The following is a 21789-nucleotide window of genomic DNA, read 5'->3' as shown; positions in this document are numbered from 1 at the left end:
GGTTACATCCTTATCTAAAAGGAGAAAAACATTTCCGACAAAACAAAAAATACAATTTTAGTTAAAAATTTTGTCTTTTCTATTTTTTCGTAATTTAGTTAGTGCAGGGGGTGAGATCCCCGATTTCTGGCATGTAGCAAAATTCCAGCATTACCCAGTTTTCCAATGCGCGTAATTCAGTGGCGCAGCCAGAGAAAAGTGTTTATTTTTCTTTTCTTTTTTTTTGGGGGGGGGGGGGGGTTCTTGGCAAAAAGAGAGAGAGAGAGAACTTCTAATCGGATAGGGGAGATAAGAAAGAGGGGGTCCGGGGCTTATTCCCGAAAAAATTTTGAAACTTTGTAGTTTTAAAAACGCAATTTTAGTCTTTCTTTGCTGATGTTAGGGGGCCAAAGGTGCAAAGGTCTCAGCGGAAAGTTGTTGCCTTAAAAACGCTATTATAGGCCATATTTATTAACGTTAGGGTAAGGGATAGAGCTCAGGGACTGCCTCTAATCGATTTTAAAAAAATAAATCGAAATCAATTACTCCTCCCACCTTCCCCATTTTCGAAACTGAAGTTTCAAAAACGCAATTTTAGTCTTTCTTTGCTGATGTTAGGGGGCCAAAGGTGCAGGGGCCTCAGCGGAAAATTGTTGCCTTAAAAACGCGATTATAGGCCACATTTATCAACGTTAGGGTAAGGGATAGAGCCCAGGGACTGCCTTTAATCGATTTTTTATTTAAAAAATTCATCAAAATCAATTACTCCTCCCACCTTTCCAATTTCTAAACTGAAGTTTCAAAAGCGCAGTTGTAGACAAGCGTTAAGGAATAAACAATTTTACAGAAAACAGATTCTAGGTTCTTTTTTTTAATGATATTAGAGGAAGGTGGTTCAGGGATCATTGCTCGAATATTTTCTGAAATTCAAGTCTTAAAAACGAAATTATTAAGACCATATTTTGTAACATTAGCTAAAGTAATTTTTCGAAATTAAAGTTCCAAAAACGCAGTTTTAATCGATGGTTTTAGATGTTAGGAGGCTTTTCCCTCGCACTTTGGTAAAATTGAAGATCTTCAAAAACGGAATTTCAGATGCTCGCTCTTCTCTCCATAATGATTTCGGTGTGTGGGGGGGGGGGAGGGGGGCTTCAGAGAAGTGGCAATTTTAAAACTAAAAAAGAGAAAATAAGAACGAAATAAGATGGGAGGGGGGCAATAAGAACAGTAAGCTATACTGTTGAATTATTTTTAATTCAAAGATTTTAGATAAAGAGAAATTAAAAAAATTTCTATCATTATTATTATTTTTTTTTAAACAATCACTGTGTTTTCCAAAGACGTGTTCTTTTCTTTGCTTCAATCATAAAAAATAGTTTTAAAAAATTTTCAACTCTGCAATCTGAGGGGGAGGCTGTGATCTCCCTCCCCCCTCTGGTTGCGCCACTGTTGTAATTACGAATAAATATCAAAAATTGGTAGTTTAAAATTGAAGTACGCACTCCTTAATATTTTACGTCATCGAAAAGAACTTTTCTTCCGTAGAAAATGAAGTCTGTTACAATTCGCTCAATTAATATTGGACAGATACAAGCGTTTCTAATTTTGCGCATATCATAGTCTAAATTAAAGCTGAGCTAGAGAACGAAATTTAACTGGAGACTGAATTTGATAAATAACTTCTGAAACGTTACGTAACGGTTATTTTGATATACCTACTGTCCAACCACGGATTACATTTATTACATTATTTCATTATCACATTATTTTAGCCCCTTAGCAATTACAGTCTTGATTTATTTTCAACGGGAGGGGGAATATTAATTTATTTATACCTTTAGGATATCAAATAAAGATTTTAATGCGATCCTTAGTGATGATTATCAGTCATTGTTCCAAAAATTTCCAAACTCTATTAAATATTTTTTACTATTTTTAAAAAATGCATTGCTATTGCTGGTTATCTTCTCGGTCGTTTTAAAGGCTTTTTTTTTAATTTTATGAATTTCTTTTTCTTACTCTCCAAATAATAAAGCATATATTTTGTTTAAATTAAGACGCATAGCATTTTTTCTTACCTAATTTTCAATCTTTTTCAAATAAATTTGTGAAAGTGGTTTTTAACTTTATCTTACTAAGGAATTAGTAAATTGTATCAAAATGGCATGAAAATAGTTTTGCGTGTAAATATAAAAAATAAGCTTCTAGTATATTCAAATGAACTTTTCAACATTGTTTATTAATGAATGGCTTTGTAAGGAGCAATAGAGGGGGAAATGGTAAATCTTGCCATTTTCTAAATGGCAAAAAAAAAAAAAAAACTTTCTAATACAACAAAATTTAAAAATTGATTCCTTCAAAATCGCTGTCAAAAAGCAGTGAAAGAGCAACTTGAAATTGTCAGAATATCAAATGTGTGATCAGTCCAAAAAAGATCGTTTTAGTATCTGGCTGCCTGGCGTGCCCAGATGACCAGCGATTGCTGAAAGACTTAAGAAATCTGAGAGAGGGGGAGCTGCTTAAAACAATGTATTACGTAGAACATGCCAACGAGAATCAGTAATATACAATAATTATGTCAATTTCCCTAGACTAGTGGTCAAATAGCAGTAATTAGTGTGGTACCGAGTACTCGATACGTAATTGGTACTCTGTTCCCTTATCCCATCATTTAAGACTGATAAGAAATTAAAATACATAACGCTATACACTACAAAAAATCTCCATGATAGGTAGACTGATAAATGACTTACTGGTAGATATCGGCTATAAATTCTTCATTTGTATTACCGCATTCTAATCACCATTTCTCTTTTGTGGATATGCCTCGTATTACCAATTCTAGAAAATCACCACTCATAATATGACGAGTGCAAATTCCTTGACCATTTCCATTCCTTTTTATTTTTAAAAACCAGAAACCCAACGAGTAGGGTCTTATTGCAATTCCTGATTTCAAAAAACATAATTTGGATTCAAGACGTCGAAATTCAAATGTAACTTATGAATGCTCTTTTTTTTTGGGGGGGGGGGTCATTTCTAAGGGGGGCATTTCTGGAAAAAGAAAATAACCCTTAAAATTTGTGAGTAAGTATTACTCAGTATTAATTTGATCTGAGCACGATGTATCGATTTGACAAAAACATCGCCCTTACGTTAACTCAGAAACGCGGGGAAAACATTTGCAAATACAAGAAACTTCTGTTAGGAAAAATCGTGCCTTCTATTCAAGAAACACAAATCTTGGTTTGATATGATATAATTAGTTAAGCATCCTACGCGAGACGCGACGATTGAAAGCAAATTATAAAAGTTTACTTTTTGCGGGAAAAAAAATTTTTTTTACGGATAATTCGGAAATTAAAAAAGACTGCTGTCGAATAGTCACAACTCGGTAGCAGGAAAGGAAAAATTCAGCATGGTAAAAAAAAAAAGATACGTAGGAGCTTTGCGTCAAAAAGAAGAGGGGAGTGTGGGGCAAGGTGAAATAGCGGGGCAAAGTGAAGTGGTGAAACATTTACTCCGCTTTTAGCGCCACCTATCTGTTAATATTTTAACTGTATGGTAATACATGAATTCTATTTCAGAACAGATAAAGTTCTGAAAATCAAAGAATATGATAATAAAGCAAATTTCAAAAATTGATACTCATATTGTAATATTATTTGCTGTAAGTCAAAAATTATTTTTGTTATTACTAGATGATAAAGTTCCTGTTATTAACGTTTTAAATATTAATTGAGATTAACTAATATTCGGCGAAGTATTTATTTGTTTAATATTAAGCTTATTTGTTGTTTCAAATAATTTGTAGTTATTCAAGTGCATGCTGGGCAAAGTGAAATAGTTCATTTCGTTTATTGTTTAATACTTTATAAAATCAACTGCGCATTTGTTTATTAATTTTTTTTTCTCATTTACATTCTTTCACTTAATAATTCCTTTTTTATTGATTGATTCATTTATTTTCATATTCATTCACTATTTTATTCACTCGTATCCTCATCCTTTAATTTTTCTCGTATATTAATTGATTAATTTATTTTTTATTTGTTTATTTTTTCCTTTTCTTTTTATTTATTCATTCATTCTTTTATTTACTCATTGATTTGATCAACGATACCTTTTAATCAAATAAAAAAAAATTCATTCAAAAAAAAAAAATGATCAAAGGATGTTCAAAGTTATAGCCAAAAAGTAAAAATAATATTTAAGCGGTTTTTTTTTTTTAAATATACAGTCGGATCTCGCTACAACGCGATCCGACTAACGCGAAATGGCTATAACGCGAGCTTTTCATGAGTAATAAATTTTTTAGTGCGGACATAAATTACTCGCCTGCAACATGAAATTTTTCCGAAAAGAGCGGCGGAGAGTTAGAATGGGCTTCGTTAACACTAAATATTGGTTTTGTGAACGGACTTTCATCTCTTTAGCATCACTGAAAGTGGAAGTTTACATGATGCATTAGTCTAAACAACGCTTTACTTTATTTATACAAATAACCGCTACGATTCTTAGCTTTTTTTTTTTTCATTTTACATACAGTGACTCCCAAAAGTGTTCGTACACCTTGAAATTTTGTAGTAAAACCAAAATAACACAAAACTGAGTTCGAATATGAAGTCCAATTTTTTTTTCACACCACTCCTATGCCATTCTGAATAAAACCCAGTAGTTTCTTTCAAAATATTGACTTATCTTTTTTTTGAAATGGGTCAAAAAACGAAGAGACAGAGAAATAATACGCCACAAAAGACATCGTACACTGAAATATTTTCGAAAAAATTCATGATTAAAATTATCATGTATGGTTTTTTTATTATTTTTTTGCATCGTAATGTCACTGTAAAGTCATTTGCCGTTTATTTTTTGTCTATTTATTCACTAATACTCTGCTTATTATTTTTAAATGTTAGGTATGCGTAGAAAACAACAAAAACGATTCGAAATTTGATTTTTTTCCCTCACAATAGCCATAAATTGGTTTGAAATGTCTCTAAATTATGTAATTTATACCATTCTATAGTGAAGTGCTTGATGAAATGCTTTGAAGACAAGAATCGGATCGAAAACAAGGTTTCGATCAACTGGCAATGTTAACAACGCGTGATCTGAGGTTTGCAGTTAAAAAAATTATAAAGAATACACATTTGAGTGCTGAAAAAGTGTATGCAGAATTGAATGAAACATTTTAAGTTTAATTTTCACCTAAAATTGTTCGCCGAGTTCTCTGATTAGCTGGATTAAATGGGACCGCTTCCCGCAGAAATTTTCTTGTTCGTGCGAAAAACAGTAAGCTTACGCTTTCCGTCGTAATATCAATGATAAATAAGTTCAAAACGTTTTGGAACAACGTCTTACTTATAGATGAAAATAAATTCAACGTTTTAGGTTCAATTGTTGCATACTTGTAAATAGAAGAAAAAAATGAGGAATTTAATCTTAACCCTTCAAGCGGCTGTGACGTAAAATTCCTTCATCCAGCGATGTATCGAAGAGCGGCCGTGTCGAAATATTTCGCCATGAATATTCTTCCATAGAATTTTACGCTGCAACCGTTCTCGAAGCAGAATATTCAAGGCCAAATTTTTCGACACGGCCGCTCTTCAATACAACGCTGGGTGAAGGAATTTTACGTCACGGCCGCTTGAAGGGAAGAACTTAGTTGGATTAGTTAATCAGGGCGGTGAAGATGTTCTAGTGTGAGGATGCATTACAGCATCAGGACTTGGAAATTTGGATTTTTTTGTTGAAATAATTAATCATGCTGTTCATTTAAATATTTTAAAAAACAATTTTTAACTATTAGCCCAAAATTTGGTAAACGGAAACAACTGAGTTTTTTATCAAGATAACGATAAGAAGCACACGTTTGCGTTTGGTGCCTCAAAAATTGTCTTAAGCTTAGAAATATCTTCTCAATCGCCAGATTTAAACTTAATGGAACATATTTGGAGATATCTGGTAGTTAGATTACGAAAGTACACTATTGAAACGAAAAGCGAACTAGAAACAGTAAGACTCGAAGTGCGGCTGAACACTTACTCAGAAATTTATCAAAAAAAGAAAGAAAAAACAATGAAATCTATTCCCAGAAGTTTAAAAGCTGTTGTTGATACTGCATGATATTCTACTAAATAATAACTTTGTTAAAAGTTAGATTATTTACTAATTTTTTGACATTTTCTCAAAGTGTACGAAGACTTTTGTGAGATAAAATTTCCGGCAATTTTTAGTTTTTGATTTTTTTAAAATTATGTTTTAATGTTTTATTAAAAATTTTCATGTAGTTTTGTTAAAAATAGATCATAAATCTTATAATAAAATACCTATTCCGAAATATTAATTGTAACCAATGGATGCCTATTTCATTGAAAGTCGTAGGTGTACGAACCCTTTTGGGAGCCACTGTATGAACGTTGATAAAATACTCTCTGATAACATTCTGATCGCGCTGCATAAACCTTCTTCATTTTTTAAATAATAAATATATTTACTATATATACTGTTAAGTGCTATAATAATGCTGTAATGTACATACTGTAAGTACCATACTGCTTTATTTAAAGTTTCTCTCCCCCATTAATCATTAATTTTGAGCTAAATTACAGAATTTTATGTCAAATAATAACGTTTTTTTTTAAATACAGAAAATGTCGGTTCCTTGTTAAAGATACTGCAATATATAGTTAATAAACGGTTTGAAACAATATGAGCAGTGTTTACAAACGTCTGAAACAATTGTTTATGCTTATAAAAAAAATTACTAAACATACCATGTTCCACAACGCGAAATTCCGACTTACGCGAGGTGTCTTGGAACGCATCCCTCGCGTAAGTCGGGACTCGACTGTATTGCTCCTACTTTATGAGCCGTATATTTTAGAACAAAATTCTAATTTGTTCATATTGGAAAAAAAAGTAAGTGATGTTAATCTTTTTTTTCACTTTGCCCCACATTTCCCTTCTTTTTCGACTCTTTTGATACAATTTCGTTTTTAAACTTACGACTAAAAAGTAAGTTAAGGCATTAGAGAAAAGAAAGTTTCATTGCTCACCTAAATTCCAGGACTGTATTATTAGTTAGAAGGTATTTTTTCTTTCATTAAACTAGCAAGATTCTGACCACTGTTGCAAGACAAGATAACATTGCACTACTGAATTGGATTGGAATGTACAGGGCAGAAGAACGGTGCTCCCGGTCATTTTCCCAAGGTCAACTCCCCTCTTTGTGATTCCATTTAGCGTGGAACTTGAGCCATAGTAATGCCTTCCCTTTTGTCACTTCTTATCTAACACATCACTTTCTCTAGGGGACATACGACCTTGAATAAAAAAGCGGGAACTCTCCGATCTCAGAAAAAGTGATGGCTACGGTGGAACACGAAATCTGCTGCTTGTTTTGATGAAGCATTCCGGAAGAAAGAAACAAATATATTTTGAAATTTGCACCTTGTACATACAAAAAAAAAAACATACTTTTTTTTCTAATGTCCCAATTTTCTCTCCTGGAAAAAATCCAAAAAAAAAAGGCACCTGAAGCCCTGGGCCCCTTTAGACGCAGCGGGGCCCTATTGGGAGCAGTCAGCCCGCGTCTAAAATCCATGACTAACTGTCGATTCCATGACTTTTGAGCATTTTCCACTCAAAATTATGACTTTCTATTGCGAATCCTCTAAACAAACATTTTTTTCTCCTGGAAAGATCCAAATAAACGCACTTGAAGCCTGGGGCCCCTTTAGAGGCAGGGGCTCCTATTGGGAGCAGTCAGCCCGCGCCTAAAATCCATGATTAACTGGGCGATTCTATGACTTTTGAGTATTTCCCACTCAAAACTATGACTTTCTGTTGCAAATTCTCTAAACAAACAATTTTTTCTCCTGGACAAAATCCGAACAAAGGCACCTAAAGCCAGGGGCCCCCATAGACACGGCCCTATTGGGAGCAATCAGCCCGCGCCTAAAATCCATGACTAACTGTCAATTTCCATGAGTTTTGAGCATTTTGTACAAAAAATTATGACTTTCCATGGCAAATCCTAAAACAAAAAAAAAAAAAATTGGCTTTGAGTTATGTGACACATCGCGGCTCAGAGGCCCCCTGCTTAGCTGGAGGCCCCAGCTAGCGCCTCATGCGCCTATGCGGTGATCCGCCACTGTTTGTGAATACTGGCTACACCAAAGAAATGAAGGGTTGGTTTTAAAGTTTCATTGCCAAATTTTGTCAAGGGATATTAGTAAAAATGTAATGTGACAGCACTTTTCTCTCTCTCATAAGCATATACAGGATACTTCTGAAATCTTGGGCAAAACTTTAAGGGGAGGGGGGTAGTACACATCTGGACAAACAATATAATGCCATAAATAAGGATCCCAGACGTCTTCCAAAGGAGATAGGTGCCATTAAAGTTAAGGGTCCAAAATTTCAAATGACCATAGAAAACGGAAAAATTGGTCGATTCGTTTGCGGTTTTCGCTATAACTATTCGTTTTATTAGTATTTTCTTGAAGATAAATTTTGAAGATGTAGTTTCAAAAAAGCCGATAGAGGGCGCTTTAGGCTTGGGAGTAACGAACAAGTATTTTTTACCGCTATTTTTGAATCTCATTAAATGTTTTCTAATGTTTGGACTTAAACTTAAATTTTGAGCTCAAAACTGTCTTCAAAGGTTGAAATACACTTTGTCACAAAAAAATGCATGCATCAAGAATAAATTGAGCTGCAACCAACAAACTTGGCAGGAATGTAGTTTGGTAAGAGACGATTTAAATTTCGACACCAGTGACGAAAGGGTAAGCGCGCTGTGCGCATACAAGATGCGCAGATAGGTACGATTGAAAGTGTGAAAGCTTGTGTCAAAGGACACTTTAAACGAAACTGTCGAGTTGTAAGAACGCTATTGTGACTAGGACGACTTTTTAGAGGTAACGAACAATTGTTGTACTTTTTAAAGGGACGTACAGAATGTCTCAGAGAAGCAGGTTGTTTGAACCTGCGTATCTGCTGTCACCTCGTTCGGAGCGATATGGTAGTAGCTTAGTGTAGGTAAAAATAAATGAATCACTCCATTGCGGTCGGTTAAAGCATTCTAGAAACAGAAATGAGCGCGAAGATCGCTTATCATAAGAGCGGCCACTACCGTATCAACAAGGTCGCTAACATTAGTTCCGTTTAACACATTCCAAGAAACTGATGGTATCAAGAAAAACAATCTTGAGTGGACTGAAAGAAGCTGGTATCTCGAACCGGCGTTCATTGCGATGGGTTGGATTTCCGTCTATTGGATTTTCGCTGCACTTGATTAGCTGGGCTGTGACAGACAGGAAGCATGTTACCTTCAACGATGAATCCCGATTTAGTCACAGTGGTCATAAGCAACCTATTTCACTCCATTCCACGCCGTCTTTGGTCGTGTAAAGCTACTAGAGGAGGCTATACAACTTACGGTTTTGTAACCTTAATTGTGTCATAACTTCTTAATAAAACAATCTTTTGTTCTGAATTTGTAATCATTTCCTTGTCTTGTCATAGACTAAATCCATTTTAAGTTTCGTGAAGATCGTTCGTTTCCTACTGAGTTAATGTTTTTTTTGTTTTTTTGTGACAGAGTACACTTCAACTTCTAAACACAGTTCAGTTTGCGTGACTTAATCTCGCCTAATGATCCTGGTTTTTGGCTGAAATTTTAAGTTTGAGTCTAAACGGTAGAAAAAAGCTAATGAGATTAAAAAATGGCGGTTAAAAATAGTTGTTTGTTACTCCAAAGTCTAAAGTGCCCTCGATCGGCCTTTTTGAAACTACATCGTAAAAATTTATTTGCAAGAAAATAATGATAAAAATAATAGTTTTAGAGAAAACTTCAAACAGAATCGACTAATTTTTCCGTTTTTTAAGATCATTTGAAATTTTAGACCCTAAACTTTAATAGAGCCTTTCTCCTTTCGAAGACGTGTGGGACCCTTATTTTTGCCATTTGTTTCTCCTAATGCGTAATATCACCCCTTAAAGTTTTGCCCAAGAGTTCAGAAACACCCTGTATATTGCACCGGCTTAAAGGTATTTCTATAAAAGAATCAAAGTTACCCTCACGGCTCGAAGAAACTCTTCGTAGCTTATAGAACCAGAACTATCCTTATCGAACCGCTGAAATAATTCCTCTTCGTCGTATTCGTCAATTACTCTATCCATTCCAGAATCACTTAAGCCTTTCTTGAATTCCTCTAAGCTCAATAAACCGTTGCTGTTGTCATCCATCCTCCGGAAAACTCTGAAAGAAATATTTTTTATTGTTAAAGCGCAATGCTTTTAAACATTTCTCGTAAAATTTCTATAGAAATTAAACTTTACGGTTAAGGTAGCGGTACGTTAAATATTTACGATTCACTTCATAGACACTAAATTTAGGGTTAAATAAATTAAGTTTAGTACTGCTTATGCTCCATAAATAAATAATAAATAAAACACAATATTAAATTTATAAACAAAGGTTGATTTGCAATTTAATCTCTACCGAACGAAAACAAAGATATGGGGAAGGATTATATAGCTCAATTAAGAGACAAAAATCATTTTCGGTTCTTTTATAAGGAGGAAAAATTAAGTGCTTCAAATTTCAACAGTTTGTAAATTAAACTAGGTCGTTCAAACATTTGGCCTACTAATTTTTACAAGCCTACTAAGAAATTTATATTAGTTTTTATTCAGAAACTTTTTTTTCTATTTCTCAAAGCAAAAACTAAAAATACACCTGAGTTTCTGCAATTTCCTTGATTGTTGAAACAAACAAGGTCTGGTGTTAATTAAGAAATAAATACCTCTGTGTTAAAAAGGTAAATATAAAATCAATTACGTTATTAATGCAGACACGTATTTCAAGGTTAAAAGGATTCCCGTCAATAAAGACAAAAAGATGTGAACTAGTGGATGCAAAGACTATTGGTTTATGTCAAATGTCTTTAGAATCAATTGGGGTGAATGAAAACATGAGGTCAATGGAAACAAGCTCTATAAATGTTACGCGTCTGAAGAAGAGCCCGTAACTCAGTTTTAATGCTCTCTATAGACACATTTGTAGTTATTTTTAAAACAAAATTAAACAATAAATCAGCCAGACGGGAATATATTTAATGAGTTTCTAATTACGTATTATGTCGAAGACCTAAAACTGAAATTCAGTAACTCAACAGAGCATTGGGGCCAAGGCCTACTGTGCCCATCTAAGCTTTTTGACCAAAGGGCTCTGTGGTGCAAGGCAGATGTTCCGGTTAGATGGTCAACCAATCACGGAATCCCTAAAGTTTAGTTCCCAAGCACGCTTGGTACTCGTTTTATCTACCTACAGAAAGAATGAACGGTTGAGTCGATCGCGGCCAACCCGGGTTTGCGACATGGAAACGCGATGCGCTATCAGTGAGTCTTTGGACTTCAATACCTACCGAGTAAAAAAGAGAACTTCAGTCATTAGAAAAATACGAGTCACTGAGCTAAGAGATTGATAAGGTGAGTCTTGCAATCTGGCAACTTCAGTGCCAAAGGCAGGTCAGTAGTGGTTAAATTTGATAACTCTTCATAATTAAGTGCATTTCTTTGTCAAATCGTTACACAGTAATGTACTTCACAGGCAATTCATTATTTGAAAGAATTTATGTGCGCAAATTTTAGTTTGAACAATATAGGAAAAATGTCAGACAAATCCCAGTCACTTAGGTTTTTTTTTTTTTTGGCCTCATATGTGTCAGGTCACTCGTTGACTAAAAACAAAATCTAGGCAGCTAGTTCTCTCAGGGAGAGAGAGAGAAAAATTTGAGACAAACGCTATGTTTTGTTTTAGTAAGAAAAGTAATATTTACTGTAGTAAAATTTAGATTTTTCAATTATCAACGTCTTCTAAGCAACATACAACTTCCGACGCATGGGTAAACTAATGTAAAAAGTTGGATAAGTAGGGGAATGTGGGGAAGAGTTAAATAGCGAAATATTTACTCTGCTTTTAGAGCTATACCTATCAGATTATAAACAAGTGTTGTCCATTCCAGATGTGAAAGATTATGATAATACAAGCAATTTTCAAAAATTGCTACTCATATTGTGCACATATTATTACTCATATTCGGTGCAGTATTTATTTACTTAATATTAAGCTTATTTGTGTTTTAAATGCTTGGTACAATAACAAGTGCATGCAGGGCAAAGTGGACGGGGAAAAGTGAAATAGTTCATTCGTTTATTTATCATCATTTATTTAAATCACTTTTGCATTAGTAAATTAATTCATTCATTTACATTCCTACAATTAATAATGCCCTTATTTGTTCACTTACTTTCTTATTTAATTACTATTTTATTCACTCATTCATTTCCCCCCCTGTATAAATTAATGTATTTCTTTATTCATTTATAGTTTTATTTTATTTTCATTTATTCATTTTTTTATATACACATTCATTTGATCAAAAATACTTTTGATGATTGAATAGAAAATATTTCATTAGAAAAACATTTCATTTTTAATTTTGCCCCATGGAAAAGAAAGTGAAAAAGAACTTTTTTTGGAGGTACAAATTTACTGCTCAAAATAAAAAATAAAGTTTCAGTGAAAGTTTTACTATAAAACTAGCTGCGTTACGCGGCTTCGCACGATCCACCTTGAAAATAAAAGTTATGTCAAGTGACGCGTGTTAAACAATAAGGATTAAACAAAAAAAAAAAAGTCTGTAAAATTTCCCGACAGATCGTGGAAAAATTTTAAATTCTCGGATTCCAGGAAAAGCCTTAAGGGTGCTCTTCACTGAGAGTCTGAAAGCTTCGGATACAATGCTAACCTACGGGGAAAGTTGAATGTTATTTTACAAAATTCCTTTGAAGTTTTCGGGTCAATTTTTTTTCTGAGTATTTTTCAAGCCTATGTCTGTGTATTTTAGTTTTTACTTTTTTGATACGTCCATTCTTCGATTTTTTAAAATTCGAGAAAAAATGAATTTCTTCAAAAACGAGGTACTGTTGGACCTTTCACTCTGTAAAAAAGCTGCAAATCGTGCTATCGAAATTTTAAGAACGCCCCAACACGCAAAATATTTCCAGCTCTCTTTTGAGACTAAGTTTGAAATGATGCGACCATTTCTAAAAAAATATAGGAGTTCCAACCATCTGAAATATTTTCGAAAAAGCTCAATTTCTCTACTAAGCCACGCCTACCACCGGTCCCTCCTTTCTTGAGGGGAAAAACCGGGTGAGGTGTATAAGATTTACAATCATTAGCGCAAACGACCGTTTCCATTTACTACTCCCCTCTTTTCCGGAGGCATTTTTCAATGAAGGAATGAATGAGTGCTTTTGAAAGTGAATCCACATGCTTGGAAACATCTTCACGATTTGATTTGTGTTTAGAAAGGATATATTTTTTAAAGAGTGCTTCTGGAGATAATTCTTGTGAATTCTTGTGCTAAATGACCTCCTGAATCCAAATATGACCACCTTTTTCCATTCACACGTCCCGCTTTTTTGGAAATGTCGCCCGCAATTTTTTTCAGTTTTTGACAGTTTCATAGCCATTATTTTTATTTGGAGGGGAAGAGATCGTTATATTATACATTAATACTTTTCTGAGGGGCTAGAGAGGTGCTAAGTTTGTACGCAAGAACATATGGAGGAAATTAGTTAACTCATGGGGGGTATTAAAACTTATTATATTTTTAAAATCATCAAAACCAATCCTTTTTTCTAGAGGTTTGTTTTGCAATTTTTTCCCTTATTTTTTTTGCATGAAACCAGAGTATAGGACTCACACCTATAAACCCTATATCCGAAAAAAAAAATAATAATAATCACGTTGTAAATTTAAAAAAAAAAAGGAAGTATCGCATTTTAAGTAAAGTTGCATCGCAGACCTTCAGTGAAGAACCTTTCCGTGTTATTCAAATTAATTCACGGATATAATTAAGATTAAAATGATCTTAAGTATGCTTATTATAATATAGCATTAATGAATATTTCTATTTTTGGGGATGCACTACCCCCATTACTTTTCACTACATCAAGAAGGCATAAACAATGGAGCTGGTGCATCCAAAGAAAGATAAATATGTATATTAATGCTACTTTATAAGCAAATTTAAGGATGCTTTTCACTGAGAGTCTGAAAGCCTACGGATCCAATGTTAACCTGCGGGGAAAGTTGGATGAAGGTTTTACAAATTCCTTTGAAGTTTTCATGTAAATTTTTTTCCGAGTATTTTTCAAGCCTCTATCTGTGTCGTGTACTTTTTGCTTTTTTGAAATATCCATTCTTTGATTGTTTAAAATTCGAGAAAAAATGAATTTCGTTGAAAAAGGTGGTAGGTACTGTTTGACATTTTGCTCCATAAAAAATCTGGCAAAATATTTCCAGCACTCCTTTGAGACTTTGTTCGAAATAATGCGACCATTTCTAAAAAAAAAAAAAAAAAAACCGGGGTCCAAAACCGTATTCCAGATACTTACTAGATATTTGGAATCTATTTTTGTCTATATTATACTATGTTACTACAAATGTAAACGCATAAAATGCTTTCCACAGCTCAACAAACATTTTTGAAAATAATTTATCGAGCCAAACTCGTAAAAAATTCTTTACAAGGTATGTACACATTGATCATGTAATTCATAATACAGTGAAATCCAGTAACAATGAACTTCAAAATCGGGACTGAAAACTTATTTGGTTGAAACGGGTATTTGGTTATACTGATATACGTTGTTACAGGATTTCACTGAATTTTTCTTTTGAAAACTTTCTAAGGAGAAAAATGATACATACCTGCATTTCTTTAAAGCATGAATGAGTATAAAAAAATTGTTTTAAAGCAGGGGTGAGTTCCCAGGGTCGTGACCCCAAATGGGGTCGTGTAGCGTTTCTTATTTGGTCGAAACATTATTCTTACCACAGTATAGTTGGGGGTGGATCGAACCTAACATAGCAGTTTTGTAATGTAGGATCTAACGTAGCTTTCACAATGTTGCCAGGTTAGGTCCACAGCGATACTTTACTGACATGTAGACTACGGGATCACAGGTCCTTTACTTGGTCAAAAAAGAGTCGCAATGTGCAAAAGATTGGGAACCACTGGTTTAAATTTACAGATAATTAGAGAACTGATGGGGGAAGGGGGAGAACACTGACCATTTTGTTTTTAACTGGATGAATACACAATGTTCTAAGAATCTTTCGGTAGTCGTGTTACACTGAAATTTTCATAAGCTCAGACAAATAATTTGTCTGACGTCTAAAACATTTCCCTGAAACCTAAGATTTTTCAATTTTAACCGGTCTTTATCAATATATATTTGTGTGTATGCACTGTGCAGTCGCGCCTGTTCATAGTGAAGTCTAAGGAACCGAATAACAATTTCGTTTATAGCCTCAATTTCGCTATAAAGAGGTAAACAACGAGAAGGGAACTGAACCATAAATACAATATATACGGCTTGAATATTAGTACGAAAAACCAAATTTCTAGTTGAATTTTAATTCAAAGTGTCATCGGTCAAAGTTTTTTAATATCCTGGATAAAAAAACAAATACATAGCCACAAGTTTTCAATCAAGCAATGCATTTTCTACACTTATAATTTACATCTTTTACTTGTGCTTTTAAGACGTTGTTTTTGACTTTTATCTATTCCTTGCACAAAGCTCATGCTTTTTAAAGTGCATATTTTATTTACAATTTACACTTTTAAAAATTGAAGATATTTTGGAACACCCGATTTAAAATTGTGTTAAAGCTTCATTGAAACATTATCATTACTTAATATTATTCATAAATTGGGGGAAAAAATTCAAAAAAAAAAAAAAAAATAATAATAATAATAATACCAAACAGAAAAGAAAGAAACATTTAGCATCCAGCCCATAGCTTTCATTTGAATTTTGACGTCTTGAATTCAAATTATGTTTTTCACAATCACGAATTGTGGTAGAACCCTACTCGTTGGGATTCTTATTTCTACAAATGGTTCCTATCCGAATTATATTTGTAAAAGTCATGATTTGAATACAAGACGTCTACATTCAAATGAATTCCAGGGGTTGGATGCTGGACGTTGTTGACTGAATGCTGTTTTTGTCTGAAAAGTATTGTGTAAAATCGAGAGGGTCGGGAATAAGTAAAGTTGATAGCGGGGGACATGAACTTCACCACCCTGGAGGAAGGACATGCTCGCGAAGACACGTGGAACAGACGAGTTTGCATTAAAAGCATAGAAAAATAAAGTCGAAAGAACATCAACTACGGACAAATGAAAACAATAACCAACTGTGGTCGCTCAAAAATAGAATATATTTGGTCTTGGTCAAGCATTAATGAGGTATTCGAGGGTGAATGATTGGTATTAGTCTCACGCAACTTTGCGCACATCTCTCAACTTTTGTTGATTTTAAATGTTAACATTCATTAACATAGAAATTACACTATTTTAATGTACAAACGTGCAAATTAAATTACTCTTGTTTCGGGGTTACTAAGAACATCTTTATCAATAGAGATAGATACATGTGTTTCTGCCTTTTACATCATTCAAAAAGTTTTTATTGGGCCTGAGAGATTTCTCTTCCACGTTCTAGAGTTATTTGAGTTACCCTAATTTTGCTAACGGTTTAAAATTTCCCCGGGAAGTCGAGAAGAGATCAAAATAAGAAAAATTAGAAAAATTAGAGCAATAAATGTTAGTACACTCAACAATTTATAAATTCTGCTTCATGAATACTTTTATACAAAAAAAGAAAAATTAAATTGAAATATTTTTTAAATTTAAAGGATGGTACACTAATGTGTGTGATTTTCAAATGTCGGATTATATTTTCAATTCTGATATTTTTTTCTGAATATAAATTACGTATGTAAGACATTGTTCACGTTCTTACGAGCAAACAATTGACGTAAGTAGGGATTATTCCACGTAATTGTTACGATTGTTTGATTGATTGCAATAATTTGCATCAATGAAAGCTTGATTGAGTGCAGCTATCAAGTTTAGGACTTCGTTTGCACGAAGCTGTCAACATTGTGTGGTAATAAAGAGGTTTCATTTAATTTCGAAATGCGAGCATGAATGAATTTTCTGAAAATTGTGCTTTTAGCCGTTGCTTTTCTCACCATAGTATCCGCAGAAAGGAAAGCATTTCTGATAATTGTTATTATAACTATTTTGAATCGCAGAAAGCAATGCATAACTAATGTAACCAAATATTGAAAACCATTAGAAAAAAAAAAGACCTGAGAAGAAAAAAAAATTAAAAAAAAGTTTTAAAAAGTTATTCTATTCCTCCTAACATTTTGCATTTGAATAAGTCGAAGTACATTGTTCCAAGTGTACTGCAAGTAAACTGCAGCTTGTATTTTTAATTTAAGTACATTATTGCAAGTAATTCCCTGTTGCTCGTGTAATTCCACCCACGAAATGTATTTTCAAATGTTCTCAAACATCATATAACTGCGTGCTTCGAAAATACACTTCAATAAAAGACTTACCAACTACTTATTATTATAGCCTGTTGCACTTTTCGTCTGATGCGTAAAATATTATTATTATTATTATTATTATTATTATTTTTGAAAAAGAATTTCAATTTTAAGAAGTATATTGATCATTTAGTCTTGTGTATGCTGCTCTAGTCACCATGCTGATTATCTATGTTTTTGCGGGATGATTTGTTTACTGATAGTAAACAAATGCAGCCCTGCGCATGATGAATCACCGGAATAATATAAATAAATATCTAAAATATTAATTGATTAATTAACAAAAATGTCAGTTCAGCGTTGCACAGGGCCGGACTGGACTCCTCAGAGGGGCGCAAACCTTAGGACTTCAGAGGGGCGCATGATATCTGTGCACTTATTAACCAATTGTAGACTCTGTTACTAATTACAAAACTTCTTGCATACGTGTTCACACGAGAGGTGCATTTAAACTTTTATTCGGGCGTTTTGCGGGGTATTTTCGGGGAAGGGGAGTCGTCGTCCTTGTGTGTGTGTGGGATTATAATATTTTGCCTGCTATCTTTTTTTTCTTTGATTGACCTGAAAAGAGGGAATGGTATTAGGAGAGTAGTGTAGGGTTTTCCTTTAAGTGAGATATGTATGATTTAAAATTTAAGGTTTTCTCCTAACAAGGACGCAACAAGAATTTTCTTTAGAGGGAACACATGAAAATAAAACGAAAGATAAAAAGATTCAGATCTAATAGGGAAGGAGAAGAAAGGAAAGGGTGAGGTCCGGGGGTGCTCCCCCGGAAAAAATTTTGACACTTGTAGTTTTAAAAACGCAATTTTAGACTTTCTTTGCTGATGTTAGGGAAAAAAAGGTACATTGGTCTCAGCGGATATTCTAGAAATTGAAGCCTTAAAAGAACGATTAAAGGCCAGATTTACTGAATTAGGGTAATGGAATGGAGCTTCAAGGGCTGGCCCCAATCGATTAAAAACAAAAAAAAAAAAAAAAAAAAAATCGAAATCAATTTTTTCTCTCCTTTTAAATTTTCGAAATTAAAATTAAAGAAACTCATTTGTCGACAAACTTTGAAGATTTTATGGAAAGGAGGTTCTGGAGCTTTTCCCTGGAAAAGGCAAGAAGGTAAGTGTAGTGTAAAGAACCTATTTTTTTTTTTTTTTTTTTAATGCATCGATTTCCAAAGTGTGTTCCGTGGAACACTAGGGTTCCGCCACGAATTAGTTATTGAAAAATATATTTTCTACAGTAAATTAATAAAAAAATTAAAGAAAAAATAACATCAAGGATTTAAAATGCCACGACAGATTGTAGTTGTGTTTCACATCGCCATGCCAGCATGACAAAGGAAATTCCTTCTGATTTGAAGCAAATTCTTCCTTCAGCATTAACAGTATTTTTAACAAGTTTCATGCCCTCCAGTTAAGACTATTCAGCTATATTTATATTATTCATATTAGAGATATGAGTAGTTAACACAAATAACTACTTTCCCAGACAGAAATATGCTTGCTTTCCACAGGAATATTATTTTTATGAGATTGAATGAACTTCCTGACGAACTGAAGCTTTTTTTAACTGGAACAAAAAACATCAGTATCTGTAAGCTTTCAATGTTTTTCCCCGCGGAGCGATAGGGATAACAAATATGTACCGAATTTCGTCCGATTCTATGCTTTACGCTTTGAGTTGGAGTGCCCACAATAAATCGGTCAAATACATGCAGATGCAGACGCACGGACAGATTCGAAAAATACTCAAAGTAGGTTGGACACAACTTAAAACTGGCTAATATGTCAAATTATGAAAAATTTCTCGAAACCGAGTTTTTCTTCTATATAAGTAATTATGATAGCGAATGATTATTACTTTTCATTTGACTTTCAGATCGTTAGCATTTCGTCTTAGGGATTCCTTGAAGTGTAAGTGGGGTTCCGTAGGTCCGTAGCTGAAAAAGTTTGGGAACTGCTGTATTAGGGGAAGGCGGCTCGGGGACCTTTGCTTGTCGCGATTGTAATACAGTGGACGCCGGTTAATTGAATCAGTGGTTAATTGAATCAACCGCTTTAATGAATCATATTGTCAAAAACAGAATAAAATCCAGTTTTGTTGAATTAGCCGCTTTATGGAATCAAAACTGTTTAGAGCAAACGTGATTCATATAAGCGGCGGTCACTGTACTAGAGCCAGTAATTTTTCGAAATTAAAGCTCCAAAAAAGCAGTTTTTAGCGATTTTCGAACTTGCTGGGTATTTGGAGCCTCCCCTGGAAATTGAGAAATTGAAGATTTGGACATGAAATTTCAGATGCTACATAATGCTTTCGGTGTGGAAGGGGGGGTCCGGAGGAGTAGCATTTTGAAAACTTACTTATTTTCAGACGAACTAGGAAAAAAAGAATGTAATATGGGTTTTGAGGGGGGTAATTAACTGAATAAGCTGTAACTATTAAATATATTTCATTCAAAGATTTCTTCCAAAGAAATTAAGATTTTCCTCTTACCGTATTATTATTATTATTATTTTTACTTTAAAATCACTTTGTTTTCCCAATACGTGTTCTTTGCTTCCCTTCAATAATAAAGAATAAATCTGAAAAACATTCAACTCAGCTTTTTGGGGAGGGGCACCCTTCAGGTTGCGCCACTGACCTCCAACCAAAATTTCTTTAATAATTGCATAGAAATTTTGCTAAAGGAACCTGTAAGGCTTTTATGACGTTTCTAATTTAACTGATTACATTTCATTGACTTTCTTGCTCTTTTTGAACGAATTAAAATATTATTGTTTACCGATACTTGATAATATTAAATATTTCATTATAATAAAAGGAAAAAGGTTTTTTGTTTTGGATTTAAAATTATATTTAAAAATTGTGATTACCGTATCATAGTGTACAAGAAATTGCTCTTTTGGTCAACATTATTACCACATCCCAAGCTAAAGTAACATGACTAAATATATAAATAAAAACGTAATATAATGTTATCTGAAAATAACGGAAAAATCTATAAATAATTGTGAATAAATTTTACGAAATAAGAAAATGAACTGAAGTCAATAATAGCGATTGTGGAATCAGATAAGGGAAGATATGAATTAACAATACATGTATATAATGATGCCTCTTAAAAAGGAAACATTTTCCTCAAAAAAGTAAAAGGTAATAAATATAAAGTTTAAAGGATTAATTTAATAAATATTCTCACACTGATAAAAGTAGTCTCATTTCTTGACTACCTTCCCACAGTCAATAACTTTTTCATTGTAAATTGCAAGAAATTTCTGTTGTCTCAAAATGTATTTTTAATAAGTCTTCTCAAAACTCAAGATGGCAAAAACGGATCCTTCAAGAAACTATTCGCTTATTGTATAAAAAATATCCCTGAAGACCTGAAAAATGAGGGAAGAGGCAGGCCCTAATTTACGTAATCGCACGCCGCAGTACGGGGGGGGGGGGGCAGAGCACACCACAGAGGGCCTCCTTTACCCTCAAATCAGCGTGACTCCGGGCTCTTCGCCTCTGACTCCTCAAACCTGGAAAAAAGACATTTTTGTCGCGATAACGTGAAATGAAATAACTGAAGGGGATATCTAAAAACGCAACAGAGCGCTTAGAAACTGACTAACAATTACAAGTACGGGATGTTTGTCTTAATTCTAGATTGAAAGAGCTCTCTTATCTGAAAATGTTTTTTTAATGTCTCAAAATATCTGTTTAAATTTAAGTAATTTTAAAATTAACGATCGCAAAAACGGGCCTTTCAAAATCTATTCTTTTAAAGACCTGAAAAAAGAAGGTAAGAGGGTGGGGGGGGAGCCACAATTTGGCTGCAGGGCGCTTTAAAATGACAGAAGGGCGCAATTGGGCGTTTAAAAATTAACGATTACAGGTACGAGGTGTTTGTCTGCATAAGGGAAAAATGTCTACAGGGCTTTTTAGAAGACAAAAGGGCGCAACAAGATGTTGAACGAAAGAAACAAGTTTTGAAAAGGAAGGCAAAATAATTCGAGGCACATCAGTAATTAGCTAAAAGGCTTTTATTGCCGTAAAACTTTTGCCTGAAGAATTTTGAGGTGCCAGGATTAGAGAGTAGAAAAATCGACAGTTAAAGAAGAAAAATATTTTTTAAGAAGAATTTTTTTTTTTTTTTTTGCAAATAACCTTTTTGAACAAAAAAAAAAAAAAATACGGCGTAGGGGCGCACCGGCCATGTGGCCGGTTGCCCGGTGGGCCAGTCCGGGCCTGGCGTTGCATATCCTCCATCGAATTGCAGAAGTATTCCTTTTTCGACCATATATATATGTGGGAGCCGAGCTACT

The 21789-nt window shown here is 33.8% G+C and overlaps 1 protein-coding gene across 2 annotated transcripts in view; it reads right to left on the bottom strand.

Annotated features, from left to right (window-relative positions):
• LOC129219317 (calcyphosin-like protein) overlaps nt 1-21789 on the bottom strand; it is a 147884-nt gene that overhangs the window by 48141 nt on the left and 77954 nt on the right. For both annotated transcript variants that reach the window (XM_054853667.1, XM_054853668.1), the window contains exon 3: nt 10066-10249. In XM_054853667.1, the coding sequence (XP_054709642.1) occupies nt 10066-10249 (184 nt within the window). The remainder of the gene's footprint in view (nt 1-10065; nt 10250-21789) is intronic.

The sequence above is a fragment of the Uloborus diversus genome, chromosome 3 (genome assembly GCF_026930045.1).
Source record: "Uloborus diversus isolate 005 chromosome 3, Udiv.v.3.1, whole genome shotgun sequence".
Lineage (NCBI taxonomy): Eukaryota > Metazoa > Arthropoda > Arachnida > Araneae > Uloboridae > Uloborus > Uloborus diversus.
This window is presented reverse-complemented; position numbering and strand designations above follow the sequence as displayed.